At 40.7% G+C, this 17,253-nt stretch overlaps 1 protein-coding gene across 1 annotated transcript; it reads left to right on the top strand.

Annotated features, from left to right (window-relative positions):
* Positions 1–13,049: 13,049 nt before the first annotated feature.
* LOC128314245 (thymosin beta-4-like) lies at positions 13,050–13,184 on the top strand. The gene has a single exon (XM_053216155.1). It carries the CDS (start codon positions 13,050–13,052, stop codon positions 13,182–13,184), a length of 135 nt encoding a protein of 44 aa, XP_053072130.1.
* Positions 13,185–17,253: the final 4,069 nt, after the last annotated feature.

Below are 17,253 nucleotides of genomic sequence, written 5' to 3'. Positions count from 1 at the left end.
TGTCCAGGATTTTTGCTGGCAGATAGTTACACAGGCATCCTCTGCCTCGTGCTGCCAAGATTCCAGACTTTCCAGAAGAAATACTAGGCATCAATGTCACCCAAATTGTTTATAGAAACAATTTAAACACAGTGAGCTACTCTTACCAGTCAGGATGGCCGGAACCCTCCCCAAAGGCAAGTTCCCAAAGGCCAACCAAACCATTCATAAGACAGTAGTCAGGCCTGCTGTGTTAACTCTTTTTTGTGCAGACATCCATAAAACAGTTTGAAAGTTGATGATGTAAGCATAATATAAACATCAGGACAGGAATGAGTTTAAACCATCCATTACCGTATAAATTCATTAACAATCCTATAAACCACGTTGGATGTTGCTCCAAGAGGAAAGAGTTACGGGAAAGACTAGAATCAACTGAGGAAACATTGTATTCTGTTGCAACCAATGCCATAAAATGTGAACTTTGAATTCATATATCAAGTTATGCATTCAAATAGGGAAAAAAGCACACAGCCATGGTAATGAAATGAGTGTAGTAAAAGAATCTTAGATCATAGTTTAATCCTCTTATTTTACAAGTAAGGACATAAAAATCCCAAGAGATTATTTGACTGGTCCAAGATCGCACCACTGGTTAGGGGCCAGACAGAGCACAGAACCCAGCTGCCCAGTTCATAGCAGCACAAGCTTTTCCCCTTCAGTTCATTCCATCCTTCATATTTTGAGGTCTCTGGGAAAAACGATCTCTAAATTCAAACGCATTGCTTAGAATTGCATTATGTCAGAGAAAACACAACAATGATACATGAATCTTACTTGGTGGCCACAAAATTAACAAATCAACAAATAACCCCACTGATGATATTGAGAAATGAGCTCCCAAAACTTGAAAATGTGTAAAACTTTCACACATGTAAAATGTGTTATTATGACAAAGTGAATGAAATGAGGGCAGAGCTGATCCAGGACAAGGGGATGCTAACTGGGTGTTGGGTGAATCTATGTTATCCCAGGGTATGTTCTCAGGGAATGTCCTCTGTGTTCAAATAAATTTTGACCATTATAGGTTTGGTATTCATATACCTTGTACTTTTACACTTTCTGCATCAATTTTCACAAAGCTCCTTTCTTGTGTGGATTTCGGTCTTTCACACATGGTTGGATGGAGTTAGGTCATCGTGGGGTGTCTCTAACCAGTAGCCAGGGAGAAGAGGCCATCACTACACGGGCAGAGGTTGTGTAGTGAGGTGAGGCAGCTGGCATTGGGATCCTCGCTGAGGGAGATCATCCTTCAACTTTTTGCTTATTCTCTCCCCACCCACTTAATTCTCAAAAGGGGACACTTTTCAGGGTGAGTGGGAAGTGATATTGCCCAAACTCAGACTCTCAGAAGCCTTCCATCTCCCTGGAGGAGGGAGGGGGGGGGGGGTGGTTAGAGTGGCAGGCGGAGAGGGTGTTTTACACGGAATATTAAGAGCCAAGAAAATGGAAACTTTGTAGAAGGAACCAGAGTAAAGAAAACACAGGTCGAGTCTTTGGGGATGGAAAATATAATGAGTGAACTACCAAGCGCTCATTCCACTACATTTCTCTATCAATGTTAAGTGACGATTATTAAAGCAAAGTCCAAGTACTTTGCTTGGTACAAAATTGGTAGTTATTACCTTAGTAGGGACTATATAAGTCCTTACATGATTTGGAAGCTAGCCTCGTGAACAAAAAGAGCAGGCATCATGATTTAATAGGAGTTATGCCCTCATGATCCACTCACTTGCTCATCCCCCCACTGGCCTTAAGGCAATGAGGCTTTTATGTCTAATCTATTAAACACACTAGATTCAATAGAGTGCAAACAAAAGGCAGCTTTTTCCTTTTTGCCACTCTCTCTTTGAACCCGCTCTTTTTTTTTTTAATTTTTTTTTCAACGTTTATTTATTTTTGGGACAGAGAGAGACAGAGCATGAATGAGGGAGGGGCAGAGAGAGAGGGAGACACAGAACCGGAAACAGGCTCCAGGCTCTGAGCCATCAGCCCAGAGCCTGACGCGGGGCTCGAACTCACGGACCGCGAGATCGTGACCTGGCTGAAGTCGGACGCTTAACCGACTGCGCCACCCAGGCGCCCCGAACCCGCTCTTGAAACTTGTTTTTTCTCTACCCTGGATGAATGCTGGGCAGTTGTCATAGCTTTCCAGGTCACTACGAAATAATAAATCACTCTCAAGTAAGTAAAAACTTCATCTTATCCAATAGCCTCATAACTCCAAAGTCACATTCAGTTTAAATCTTCCCCGGACCATCTTAGGTCTGCTTTAGGTTTGCCAAGAATGCAGAAGCAGAGGATGGGCACTGCTTGGTTCTCTACTTCTGTCCTTGTTCTTAATTAAACATTGTCTGGGAGAAGAAATGATGAAGTCAGTCCTCGCTCCCAACAGCTCTATTCAAATTAGTTTACTGAATTACTTCTCAAATCCTGCCGTCTCGATGGCAGCCTCAGCTGGAGTCACTGATCTCCCTCTAGCTATGGGTGCACTTGTGTCCATTTTGGCAAGAAGGGGCATAGTCTCACCACCCGCTCCCCCACACCGGGCTGGCCTCCCTCTGCACAGGGTCTCAGGCCATGCTACTGTGTCAGGGGAGACCATGGGAATGGGCTACCTTGGACCATCGCCATGTGTCACGGACAAGACAGGCTACATAACTTGTAGGGTCCTGTGCAAAATGGAAGTGCAGGATCCTTCCTCAAAACTTATTAACAGCAGAACATTATGTGAAGAGCAAGGCTCTTCTGAGCACACGACCACGTGCAAGTGCACAGATCACACGCCCATGAAGCTGGCTCCGATCACAGAACGAATCCAGGATGAAGTGCGACAGGAAATCAGGAGAACTAGAGCTTCTGTTTCCAGGCAAGGGTGGAGCCTGAGAACAAAGTCCAGAGCAGAGAAGCTGAAAGCAGGCCTTTTACAGACAGATTCCCACTAATTCATCATGGTATCCTAAACCCCCACATGCAGGCGTCAGGTGAGCTCCAGGCACCCAGGTGCCCAATGAGCAGCAGCCTTCCTGGCCTTCCTTGTGGGCACAGGCCTCCCGAGCAAAGCCCCAGGGAGCCTCCCTTGTGGAGGAAAGCAGTGTTAACCAAGGAAATGGAACGCTGACACTGATGAAGAAGCATAGACAGGAAGGTCCCCAGAAAGCAAACTGGGAGTAAAACACAGAGGGCCTCAAACTTCTTCAAGCAATTCTGCGTCCGTCCTTTCACAGACGTGGTACTGTGCCCACAGAATCATGAGGCTGAGTTTCAGGTAGCACACCGCTTGTAGGTGGGCACAGCCAGAGCCCCCTTTCTGAGAGACAAAGTGAGAGAAGACTGGCCATCGGTCACCATCACTTCACCAGCCTCGAATCTGCCCCGGGAGCAGCCTCCCTCCCCTCCTCCCATTGCCATTCCTGGGGGGGGGGGGGGGGGGATGAGGGGGGTGGGGAAGGTGAGGGAGAGGGAGGACACTAATCTGTGGGCATTTGGGGATTCGCAGTATCTTCCCTCAGTAGGAGAGGTTATCTGTTCTGTAGAAGTGAAATCACCTTCCCAAATCCTAAAATGCTGTGAGTGGTTTCGATCTACAGTATCCTGCAATGCCATTGTGGCTCAGGTGACTTCAAAAGGGTCAACTGATGTGAAAAAATATCAGTCCTCTCTACCAAGTGGTTCAAACAGTTGGTACTTATAACTGAGAATGTAAGACATGACAGCCCATTTCTTTCGTTTTCTCCTAGGCTGGCTTCTGGTAAGTCTGCTATTGTTTACTTATTATCCTCATTGTAGATATTTGAAACATCAGAAAAGGTACTTTAATATCGAACACTGTGTAGTCACTGCTTTTAAACCTTATTAAAAAAAATTAATGCTTATTTATTTTTGAGAGAGAGAGACAAAGTGCTAGTGAGAGGGGCAGAGAGAGAAGGAGACACAGAATCCAAAGCAGGGTACAGGTTCTGAGCTGTCAGCAGAGAGCCCCACATGGGGCTCAAAACCCACAAACTGTGAGATCATGACCTGAGCTGAAGTTGGACACTTAACCAACTGAGCCACACTTGTGGCCCTTTAAAACTTACTTAAAAACAATAACAAAAACAAAAACTTGTTTTTCAACCTTAGTTTTAAAAAAGAACTCCTATTTATGTATGACTCCATATATATTACATAATATTAGTGTTAAATAATATAATACAATGAAAATAATATCATATATGTGTGCAGGTACGTGTATAGAGACAGAAAGATTTGAAAAAATTTCACCAAAAAAACTACAATAATTCTCTGAGTAGTAGCATTAGAGATGATTCTCATTTTCTTCTTTACATTTTATCTGTTTTCCAACCGTTCTATGTTGATAACACATTTCACATTATCAAGAGAGAAAATTATTTTTAAATGTCCCTTGGCAACCGTAAGATGGCACATGTTTGCTTAAACATTTCTAGGCTTGCAGAATACTCCTTTATACAGTCGTCACATTTTCTTGCAATATATGTGTTTTTATAGCGCCTTTCCCCCCACTAGACATTATTTTCTTAAGATCTGTGACACTTGTTTTGATATTCCTGGCTACTCAGCTATCTAGCACACATAGTAAGCAATAAATGTTCATAGGATAAATGGGTAAATTTATGAATGAATGCAATTAGGCCACCTTCTAGTTCAGACTTTAGTTAAATAACTCTGTTTAATTTTTTGTTACCTTTTTCTAAAAAGAAAATTATGGTTCATTTTACATACTAATTCAATAGCAATTTTTTTAAGTTTATTTATTTACTTTGGCGGGGACAAGGAGGGGAAGAGAGAGAGGGAGAGAGAAAACCTCAAGTAGGCTTTGAACTGAACTGTCAGAGCACAGCCCAATATGGGGCTTGAACTCAGGAACCTGTGAGATCATGACCTGAGCCGAAATCAAGAGTCAGATGCTTAACCGACTGAGCCACCCAGGTGCCTCAGAGCAATTTTTCGAAGTGACTTTATTTTAGATTTTTTTCCAAAATATTTCACTTTATTTTCATAAAAACAAAACCTTTTTTTTTCTTTTTGTACTCTTTTCTTCTTTGGTTTACCTAGTATTCAATTCAATTACATTAAAATAGTTATAAATAATAAATAAGATATATATAAATAAATATAAATTAAATTAAATTAAATTAAATTAAATTAAATTAAATTAAATTAAATTAAATTAAAATAGTTATAAGGGGCGCCTGGTTGGCTCAGTCGGTTAAGCATCCGACTTCGGCTCAGGTCACGATCTCGCGGTCCGCGAGTTCGAGCCCCGCGTCGGGCTCTGGGCTGACGGCTCAGAGCCTGGAACCTGCTTCAGATTCTGTGTCTCCCTCTCTCTGTGCCCCTCCCCCGTTCATGCTCTGTCTCTCTCTGTCTCAAAAATAAATAAACGTTAAAAAAAAAATAGTTCTAAGAACAAGTGCAACTGGCATGATAGGCTTAAGGTTGAAAATGATTTGCTCTCGGGAACCATTCAACTCCATAGTGGAAGCAGAAGTGAAGGAGAGAATTAGAAAGTGGCCCGTGGGCAGTAAACACTCATCATGCAGGGCACTTGAGTCAGTGTGTTTTATGTACCCAAGCGAGTAGCCAGCTACTTTAAGTGAAGGTCGCTAAGAGAGCTCTGACTTCCTTGCATCAGGCTGTCTTAGTTTGCCTGCAGGATGCTTTTGAAGGCATAATGGCCCTCTCTGGCCTCATAAGCTTTGCCTTCTGCTCTTCAGAAGTGAAACAAAACACTGAAAATCAGTGAACAGAAGAACCTGAATCTTTCTGTTCAGTGTGTGTGTGCACGCACACGCGCGCCTGGGTCTGGCAGCAAAGTTACCTTTAAAAAAATTAATCAGTTGGATGTGAGACCAAAAATACCCTAAAGTCACTTTGTTACAAAAATATCCTAAAATCTGGGAAAATGGCCCAAATGCTAGGACAATTTGGATTTCATATTAACAGACAGGATCAACCATAGATGAACTTTCTGGTAAACATTTGTGCATAAGAATAAAACTGGCATCGGTTGAAAGAGAAAAACTGAAAATAAATGGGGAAGGCAAGAAGTCCTAACCTGCGCTTAATTTATTTCAAAGTTAGCCTCAAACTTCACTCTTAAATACAGTGTCTGCTTAATACTACCTAGGCTTAAATGACTTAATAAAGAGATTTCTTTTTTCAAAATAACAGTTCAATTGGACCTTTAATTAAACACTTGTTGTTTGAATTCTATGCCCATAGCATTCCTGGAGTTTGCAGCCCACCAGCACTTCAAATTTAATTTTGATGAGTAAATAAACATAAACCCAGATACAAAGCTAACTACAGAATAGCCAGCACATCATAGCTGTCTATGCATATGCAAAAGCCCAGGGAAGCAAGCTTCTCCACTCACTTTCCTTCCCCCCACCCCCAGAACTGACTTACTTTTTCTTTACTGTAACCAGAACTATCCTTGATGCTCTATTATTAAGTTATATTATTAGAGAGTGCTTAGAGTATATGAAAAAAATGTTTTGAAAAGCAAATTATTTTCTAATGAAATCAACACTATTTCTTGCAGCAGATTACTGGATATTGCAGGTGCTACTCGTAAAATACCTGTCAGCAGACCAGAAAGGAAATCGAATTGTGTAATATGTCGAAGCTACAGGTATCTTGGTTTGTATAAAGAGACTATATTATGTTAAATGAAAACTTCAGAGGAAGTTTAAGACTTATGTATAAACCAAGGTGTTATCATAGTAATGATATATAAACACAAGTAAATTAGTTTAAAATAAACAGTTAAATCTTATACAAATCTATAGGGACAACTCATTTGATCTAAACTGATTTTGAAAACAAGTGTATAAAACAGCGATGATTATTTCCGTCTCTAAAAAAATTTTTTAAAATAGATTTAAAGTATATTGTCTTATACAGGGGGCCTGGGTGGCTCAGTCGGTTGATCATCCAACTTCGGCTAAGGTCATGAACTCGAGGATCATGAGTTTGAGCCCCGCATCGGGCCTTGTGCTAACAGCTCAGAGCCTGGAGCCTGTTTCTGATCCTGTGTTTCCTTCTCTCTCTGTTGCTCCCCCGCTTGTTCTCTCTGTCTCAAAAATAAACAAAGATTAGGGGCACCTGTGTGACTCAGTCAGTTGACCATCCGACTTCAGCTCAAGTCATGATCTAACGGTTTGTGAGTTTGAGCCCCACGTCGGGCTCTGTGCTGACAGCTTGGAGCCTGGACGGAGGCTGCTTCAGATTCTGTGTTCCCCTGTCTCTCTGCCCCTCCCCAGCTCACTCTCTCTCTCTCTCTCTCTCTCAAAAATAAATATTTAAAATTTTTTTAAATAAATAAATATTTAAAAAATTTAAAAATAAAATAAAAATGAAGCATATTGTCTTATGGATGTACTTTGCTGATATTATGTTTGTACTACAAAGACAAAGGATGATAAACATTGCTAGCTACAAGCTGTTGTTTTGTTGAAGTTTCAGTTTCAATGTTTATCCCTTACCAACCCTTAATCTATCCTTCCTTTATTGTTTTCTACCTTTTTAGTTTTTCTTTTCATCACAATGCAAATTTCATGAAAGCAAATACTTATCCTCTGACACTTTTATACTTTATCTCCTCACAGCAACAATATCATCTAATCAGATTATCCTGTCATTCAAAAAGATTGATCTGTACCCTGAAAGTATAAGCTACAGAAAAATGAAAACAAAAACAAAAACACAAAAATAGAAAACTAGATACAGTGGATATCATCAAAATTGAAAAGTTCTGTGCTCTAAAGGACGTCATCGGAAGAAAGGCAACACACATTTTTTCCGCTTATACAATTTGAAAATTACATAATTTTATATAATTATCAGTAAGGGACTTGCATTTAGATTACATAAAGAACTGTTACAACTCAGTAATAAAGAGACAAATAACCCAATTAAAAAAATGGACAAAGGGTTTGAATAGATATTTCTCCAAGGAGGATATACCAATGACTAACAAACAAATGAAAAGGTGTTCAACACCATTAGTCATCAGGGAACTGTAATCCAAGACCACAGTGAGACACTATTTCATACTCACTAGAATGACTATACTCAAAAAAGTCAGACATAACAAATGCAGGTAAGGATGGGGAGAAATCAGAGCACTCATACATTGCTAGTGATAATATCAACTGACGCAGCTGCTTGGAAAAGTAATCTCTTTTTCAAATAGTTACACACACAGTTAGCCTATGATCCAGCGATTCTACTCATCGTTATATACCCACGAGAAACGTAAAGCTATTTTCACACAAACACTTGTATACAAACGTTCCCAGCAGCGTATTCGCAATAGTCAAGAAGTGGAAATGACCCAAAGTGTCCATCAACCGATAAATGGATAAGCAAATGTGGTATATCCATACAATGGAATATTATTTGGCAATAAAAAAGAACAAAATACTGAGACACACTACAACATGGATGAACCTTGAAAACATACTAAATAAGAGAAGACAGTCACAAAGTACCACATATTGTGTTATTCTATTTATGTGGACTTTCGAGAATAGTCAACTCTATGGAGATAGAAAGTAGATTTGTGGTTTTCTAGGGCTGGAGGTGATGGGGAGATTGGGGATGATGGCTAAGTAAGTTTTTTTTAAAAGATCCATCTCCTATCCACCAGGTTCTGTCGTTTCAAGATGCCAGTGAGCTGCAACTTGTTGGAAACTCCATCTTATGAGTCTCTGTGCATTTATGTACTCACCTGCCCCTGGAGGTGGAGAAGTTCTGGATTTAATGTCAGAAACCCAAAGCTTTGTGTCCCATATTCCTCTAGCTATATGGCCTTGAAAATTTCACCCAACCTTTCTAAATCTTAATAAAATAGAAACCAAAATAACTACCTCACAGACACTGTGAGAGATACAGGAGATGGCATGGGTCAAAAGACTTCATAAACTGTACATCCTGTATAAATGTAAATGGTTGCTGTTATCAGCTCTACAGACCCAGGACGTTGATTTTTACTTTCCCACAAGAAGTCAGGCCCAAAGAGCCCTGACTCACATCACCCAACTACATCATATGCAGGAGCCAGGGTCTTAATTAACAGTGAAAAATTACACTGTCAAGCAGATTGGATGGGCATGTCAGTCTGTCCACTCATTTCCTTTCCAGGAGAAAAATCTATTTGAGAAACTCAATTACCATTGGGAGGTTGCTCAGAGAATACAGAATCAGACCTCAGGGAGTTGGATTATCCTGGGAGCATTTTCATGAAGATATGGCAAACTAATGAGTCTCCTTCCTTCTCTACAGGGATAAATTTGTTCAGGCAGACTAACAGTCTTCCTTCTTTAGAGCAGGAAACTGCTCACGAATGCTTTTCCCCCCTAGTTTTTCAGGTAATCCTCCTCCTATTCAAGGTATTTATAACTACTTCAAATTCATCACCCTCTGTATTTCATGCATTGTTACAATGAACCAATTCCCAATTTCAAACTTCTTTTGTATTTATCATATTTTGCAGGTTGACTGCTTCCATGGTGACCATTCATGACATACAAGTTCCCACTTCTATAAAAACTTTGGTTCAATCAAGGTTGACCAGAGAAGCCTGATCTAACTTACATGGTATGACTTCCTTTCTGATCCAGTCAGTTATCTTGTTTTCTTCCAAACAATTTATATCAGACCTAAAAAGTAGAGTTCTCTACAAATGTGAATTATTGTGATTACTGTAAGCTCTGCAGATCAAAACCGTGATGGTTGGTGATCATGACATGATTAGAACCCGATGATAAAACAATCCTCGGTCTCTCTGGCCTTCCTTCCTTCCCTGCACACACTTACCATCAGTTTTTATTTAAAATCAGCTTTGCTTTGAAAGAATTTCAAGGGGTGCCTGGATGGCTCAGTTGGTTAAGTGCTGGACTTCAGCTCAGGTCATGATTCCACAGTGTGAGTTCAAGCCCTGCATCAGGCCCCGTGCTGATGGTGCAGATCCCGCTTGGGATTCTCTCTCTCTCTCTCTCTCTCCTTCCCTCTCTCTGCCCTTCCCTGACTCATGCTCACACTCTTTCTCTCAAACTTTTTTTTAAAAAGTAAAGAATTTCAGTAATAGACAAATGAGAGTTTTGTACTATTCCAGAATAAATCATTAATTATTGATAGATTTATGAGGTCTTCCCAGAAATGCAGATATCATTATGGGTGTCATGTGGCATAATAGTGGAAAGAATGTGGATATGGAGACAGGGGGTTGGAGAGTTCTGACACAGCCACTTTTTTTAAAATTTTTTTAATGTTTATTTATTTTTGACAGAGAGAGAGAGACAGAGCATGAGTGGGGGAGGGGCAGAGAGAGAGGGGGACACAGAATCTAAAGCAGGCTCCAGGCTCCGAGCTGTCAGCACAGAGCCCAACATGGGGCTCGAACTCATGGACGGCGAGATCATGACCTGAGCCAAAGTTGGACGCTCAACCGACTGAGCCACCCAGGCGCCCCTGACCCAGCCTTTTATAAGTAATATAGCTTTGTTCAGTTACTCAACCACTCTGAGTAACTTTCTTCATCCATTGCAAATATCTTCATCTGGTGTCCTGCAATAACAAAAAATAGTGCAACATAGCAAAGATTATGAATGGTTTGTTTTAAGTACCATGTAAAGGATAGCTAGTATTGTTGAGACTTTTGTATCCTTTCAAAAGACCTCTTTCGTTGTGCGTTTAAAATCAAGATTTGTCGTGGCTTGCTATGTGGCCTTCTGAAACTCTGGGTCTTTCCATTCATTATTTGAAAAGCAAAAAGAAAATGATACTTTTTCACATTTAAAAGTAATAACTGTGGTTAAATAAGTTTTCCTCCTACACATTCTTCTTATACACTTCAAAAGAGTGGCTCAGAGTATTATATACCTAAGTAAGGTTTATAGGGCAGACTCTTAAGAAATGCAGAGAAACACAAACAGTATCTGTACCAATTTTCTCATCTGATCTCACTTACTATTTCAGGAGAGAGAGAAGTAGCCCACAGCATTACAGGCCTCTGACTTCAAAGTCTCTTAGATTTTAAACTGCTGTTTGACTTGGAAAAACCATGGTCAGATGCTTGGGCTTTTTAAAAAAAATCAAACACCATTTAAAAGTCCTGCTAACTGCATTCCCAAGCTTTTATAGCCTGATCCTTTTCCAGAAAGGAAAGAATGATCTATGAAAGGAATACTATGTAATGAAACATTTTTAGTGAGTTGAATTTTTTACTTTCTAAAATTGTTCTAACTGCTGATGATACCAGTGCCACTCTTTTATTGAATAGAACACATGCAGAAAACAAACAAACAAAAACAAAACAAAACAAAACAAAAAGTCTAATAGGGAAAGCCAGGTGTAAGGCAGTGTTAAAAGAAACAAAGGCAGTGTTTCAGACTTCTTCTCTTTAAGATGATGTTATGTGGATTGTTCATTTTCTTGGGATAGCCTTTTAGTTTCGTTGAGCCTGGCTACCCCAGCCAAAGCATCTCTCACTCATTCAAAGAAGGGGTGCCTCCTTATTTTCCACTGACTCCTTGTATTAGTCCATTCAGACTGCCATAACCAAATGCCATAGACTGGGTGACTTAAACAATAGACATTTATTTCCTCACAGTCTGCAATCTAAAATTCCATGATCAGGGTGCCAGCATGGTCTAGTTCTGATGAGAGCTCTCTTCCTGGCTTGTTGGCAACTGCCGTCTTTGTGCTTATATGACTTCTTTGTGTACATGGGGGGAGAGAGAGAGAGAAGAGAGAAAGAGAGAGACATTGACAGAAAGCTCTCTGGTATCTCCTCTTATAAGGACACTAGTCCCATCATGAGAACCCTACCTTCATGACCCCATCTATTTACCTCCCAAAGATCCCATCTGCAAACACCATCACATTGGGGGTTAAGACATCAACACATGAATTGGGGCGGGCGGGGGGAAGGGGGGGGCACAATTCAGTCCACAGCTCTCCTCCAAACCTCTTACCATATCACTTCACTAAAATTTAATGGCGTGGTGGTTTATTTGGTATTTAATTGGTGTGACAATTACTCACCAGATAAAGTGAATTGTTATGCTTACGGAAGTTATGTAAAAAAACTTAAACCCCACAGCAAGTTTAAGATCTGAATGAAAAAAGGTCGATGCGTTATTTGCCCAAAAGATTTCATATGAAAACTTTACCTGATGAATTTGCCAATATTCAGAGATTGGTCCTCAGTCTTTCAGGCTCGGAAAGCAGATTTTTGTAAATGCACCTTTGAAAGCTCAACTTATAAAAAAAATCACAGTCACATAGCTCAAGAAGCTAATGTATAAATAAGAATTCTGATACTTCAGTAGACAATGACAAATATAGAGCTGTCACATACACACTAGAATACTCTCAGTGGCACAGACTACAAATTCTAAGGAGTTCTTTTTGGAGAGCCAAGTTATAATCAGAAAGCTGCCTGCTAACTAAAAATTCAAAAGACAAGAGATAATTTGCATGATTAAAATGTTTAATATCATGAGGTTAAGAAAACCTGATATATCCAGCCTCCATGTAGAAATAGCCTTAAACCAAAGGGACTATGAAAACCAGAATCTATGGGTAGGTCTTCCTCTCCCTGAATAGTGCCCAAAGTGGCCTTCCCAAGTTACTCTGCTTTTCCACACCTCTGTTGCTAAATAACACCATGTACCGTGGAACCCTCCAGTCTTGCTCAGGTCTGGGAGCCATTGTACCCCTTTAGTATAGAGATTATAATGTGGGAGCTCAGAGCAGGAGCTCAAGAGCCAGGTGGTCTCATTTTGAATCTTAGTTCTGCCACTTCTTGGCCATGTGACCTGGAGGGCTTGATCGAAAATGCCCTCCACACCATCCCTCCATTGCAATATTAGGAAAATAATCCCACGTAGGCACCTGGTCACGACGACTCTGGAGACTGGACTTCACTCGTTCGTGCACCTCACTGCTTCGTGCACCTCACTGCTTCCTCTGCAACCATGTCTGGCGAACCCAATATGGCTGAGATTGAGAAGTTCGGTAAATTGAAATTGAAGAAGACAGAGTCTCAAGAGAAAAATCCACCCCTTTCAAAAGAAATGATAGGACAGGAGAAGCAAGCAGGCAAATCATAGTGAGGCACGCACTGCCAGATACACACTGTACATTCCACAAGCATTGTCTTCTTATTTTATTTCTTTTAGCTGTTTAACTCGGTAAGATGCAAAGGGGTTGGATCGTTTAAATGATCATGCTGCCCCTTTCACATCAAAGAACCCAGAACCACTGACAGTGAAGGCCACCCCTGCCTCTCCCAGCTGCCTGTCTGACTGGCAGAGAAGGAAAAGACCTTGCAGCTTGGTGAAGGAGGAAGTTGGGGACGAAATCTAGAGTAAAACCCAAGCTGGTCCAAGATGTCCTGCAGGCTGTAAAATGCAGCTTAATCAGAATACCATTTTTTTCTTCAAATGACTTTAATTACTGGAATGCACAATTTTTTAGTATGCAAATAAAAAGCTTTAAAGTATGGGGGAAAAAAGAGAGAGAAAATAATCCCATTTAATTTGCAGCGTTGTTGTAAAGATAGTGCTTGTAAGGCTTTTAGCACATTGGCCTTAATGAATACTAAATAAATCTTCACTATTAGTTGTAAGAAATTTGCAAATCTCTGCTTTAGTTCATTATTGGATTTTAGGGTTAAACTCTCAGGGTGCAGTCTCCTGTCACTTATTTCCACTTTCCTTGCACCTGAAGTTTGTCTCACGTTTGCTCTTGAAACCTACAACCTATCGTATTGATAGAGCCAGGTGATACAACGCTCTGTAGAGTACACACTGACTTCGTTTCTAACTCACTAGATAACATAATTTAACAGATGACTTCTGGAGATAATGTTATTTGCCACTTTTCTAGGACAGAAGCTCAGGTCATCACTGTGGAAAGTTTGTGATGGTATTGAAAAGAGGCAGCAGGAGAGGATGACTATACAGGCCAAGGGGAGAGGAAACTGCTTATGCTCTCCTGAGTTTCCCGAAACCTATGGTTATCTCTTTCTTTAATCTTATACTCTGTTGCAAAATACAACGCATCTACCCAAAAGAACATATACTGGTTTTGTTAGTAATTATTTCCTTGCCTTTATTTATACTTTTAACCACCCAAATATTAACCCATAACTACTATAGTGTACCCTGTTTTTGAACTTTATATAAATGTAATCACACATTAGTTTACATCTGACTTCTTTATCTTATTTTTATGTTTTCAGTTTTACTCATGATTCGGGATGTAGTTGGAGTTCACTAATTTCACTACTCTATGGTATCCTATTCTATGAATATGACACAATTTACTTATCCATTCACTTTTTTAAGTTTTTATTTATTTATTTTGAGAGAGACAGACAGACAGACAGTGTGAGTGGGGGAGGGGCAGAGAGCGAGAATCCCAAGCAGGCTCTGCACTGACCTGGGGCTGGGGCTTGACCACATGAACCATGAAATCATGCCTGACCCGAAGTGAGATGCTTTCCTTCCCACTGGACTTGAACCTGGGGCTTCCAGGCTGGAGTCTAGTCGGAGCCAAGAGAGGAGGGTAACTAAGTCCTAATAACATAATTTGAAGCCCTAAAGAGAGCTGCACTAGTCCTATCCCTGGACTGATCGGTTCTGTGAACAAATATTTCTCTCTTTGCTTTAGACCAATTAAAGATGGTTTTGTTTTGTCACCTTCAATGGAATTCCTAACTATAAATACTTTCTCACTTTATTGCATCCCCTAAATGCCCTCATTTGTACCTTCCAAAGGAAAGGTATACTTCATATTATGGAAAACGTCAGACCAGTTCTCTGGTCTTTTTCTCAACTTGCAAATGGGCCTTTCCTAATAAAGCAACAGCATTGATCCAGGGACCTGACTGCACATAGGACATCTGCATTGAATTCTTCGTCCTCATTGGATCCCTGTTGACCTATATTCATCTAGCAAATCTTTGCATTTCTCTGTCCCTTGTTCATTTTTTGTAGCCCTAAATTTAATATATGGTTTTAATTAACATTTTAGGAGCTAAAGTCTTAGAGAGCTGTGATTATGTCTGAGTAGGAGGGTTCATGATTACTCTGCAATGGAATCATAGTCAAAGTGAAGAGCTTGGGGCACCTGGGTGGCCCAGTCAGTTGAGCGTCCGACTTTGGCTCAGGTCATAATCTCACGGTTTGTGAGTTCGAGCCCCACGTCGGGTTCTGTGCTGACAGCTCAGAGCCTGGATCTTGCTTCGGATTCTGTGTCTCCCTCTCTCTCTGCCCTTCCCCCATTCATGTTCTGTCTCTCTGTGTCTCTCAAAAATGAATAAACATTAAAAAAAAATGAAACAAAAAACAGCAAAGTGAAGAGCTGATTGTGAATTTCAGTTGCTTCTGCTTTTGAGTCTGAGGATGAACTTAAAATTCAAAATGGTCATCAGAAAGCTTGCCTGCCGGGGGCAGGTGGGTGGCTCAGTAAGCCTCCAACTCTTGATTTCGGCTCAAGTCAGGATCTCAAGTTTTGTGAGATCAAGCCCTCTGTTGGACTATACACTGACTGTGTGGAACCTGCTTGGGATTGTCTCTCTCTCCCTCTCTCTGCCCCGCCCCTGCTGACACTCTCGTTCTCTCTCTCCCTAAATAAATAAACCTCAAAAAAGAAAGCCTGCTTGCTTAAATCTCTATAAATTGACTTATCTGAGCTTCATAGGCCTCTCCTACTGAGTTCTCTTTCCAATTCCCCCTGTTTTTCAGGCATGATGCTTTAAGCCCTGGACTCTGGGCTCTGGGCTTCATTGCATGGCTGATTATTTTCCACACAGAGAGAAACTTCCCTCTTTAAAACTAGATTTAAATCTTTTTTTCTTCAAGTTTTATATTGCTCCTTATTCCTTTTTCTTTACTGGGAAAGTATTAAAAAAAAAAAAACACCATAAACCTCACAGATAGGCTTATGGTTCCAAAAAAAAATTTTTTTTTTAATTCTTTGTTCTGTTTTCCCTTTGTGACTGCCCCACACACTCCCCACATAAATCAAATTAGCAAAGTCAGAACATAACAAATCGGCAGGCTGTAAGGCCAGCCCAACAGATACATTCCGCTTAACCTTTACAATATATTGTAAAATTCTGCCTTTGTTCCACACAGTTAATATCAGGAGCGTCTACATAACAAGTCTCACTTCAGGAGCCTCTTGGAAATATCAGGGTGTCTGGCACCTCACATATTCCCTCATGACAACCATTATCCACAGCAAACAGCAGATGCCTCTTTTGTCTTAAAACTGGTCCACGTCCCTTATTTCCTCTCTCAGTGGAGCCCCAGGAAGGCAGCAGGAATGCAGAGTAGAAGTAGCTGCAAAGCGTGACCACAGGCTTAGACAGGATGTCGCGGCACCATCCTAAGGAGAGACAGAAGCAGCTCAGAAGGGTGCACACGAAGGGGCCTGGTAGTTGTGGTCACTGGAAACCCTAAGCAGTGGGTTGTGTTCTCAGACGTGGGACCAAGGAGGTGTCCGTAGATACCAAAGAACAAATATATGGTGGGCAAGGTCAAAAGCCCCCATTGTCTCAGCATCACAAAAGGATGGGTTGAGGAAAGGAACCAATTAAGTTGTGTTTTCACGTTTTAAAAAACATTTTTTTCCAGTGTATCTGAATACGTAGACTCCACATTATCGATGGAGACCTCATATAAAAATACCTTTCCTCTATGTTTCACTACTGACCATCTTATTTTCTTTAACAGCTTTTACCCCATAATTTTGTACACACCTAATTATCAGAAAGAATATTTTTCAAAGTCCATGAGCCATTTACTTAAGCATCACCTGGAGAATTTATTGTTTTTGTTAGTATTGCATTTTAGCAAACCACCTTGAAACAGTGACTTAAAACAACAGCAGTCATTCATCAATTTGTGGACAGGACATGGCAGGCTTGGTTCACCTCTGCTCCATGAGATGGCAGTAGGTGCTGCCCGAAGGTTCCCCGCATATAGGTACTGGAACCTTCTGGAAACTTGCTCATCCGTGTGTGTTGGGTTTGTGGCTGCGTGTTGACTCATCCCTCAGCTGTGGCTCTTGGTTGGAACACCTATAAAGGGCCTCACCACACAGCTGCTTGGCTTCCTTACAGCACAGTGGCCTGGTTTCAACAATAAGCATCCCAAGAGACAGGAAGTG

Source organism: Acinonyx jubatus, chromosome B1 (assembly GCF_027475565.1).
Source record: "Acinonyx jubatus isolate Ajub_Pintada_27869175 chromosome B1, VMU_Ajub_asm_v1.0, whole genome shotgun sequence".
NCBI lineage: Eukaryota > Metazoa > Chordata > Mammalia > Carnivora > Felidae > Acinonyx > Acinonyx jubatus.
The sequence above is the reverse complement of the archived record's forward strand: the minus strand, read 5'-3'. Positions and strand labels throughout refer to the sequence as shown.

Bases quoted from the DNA above. Each gene is read 5' to 3' on its own strand.
- LOC128314245 (XM_053216155.1), top strand. From the start codon at position 13,050: ATGTCTGGCGAACCCAATATGGCTGAGATTGAGAAGTTCGGTAAATTG.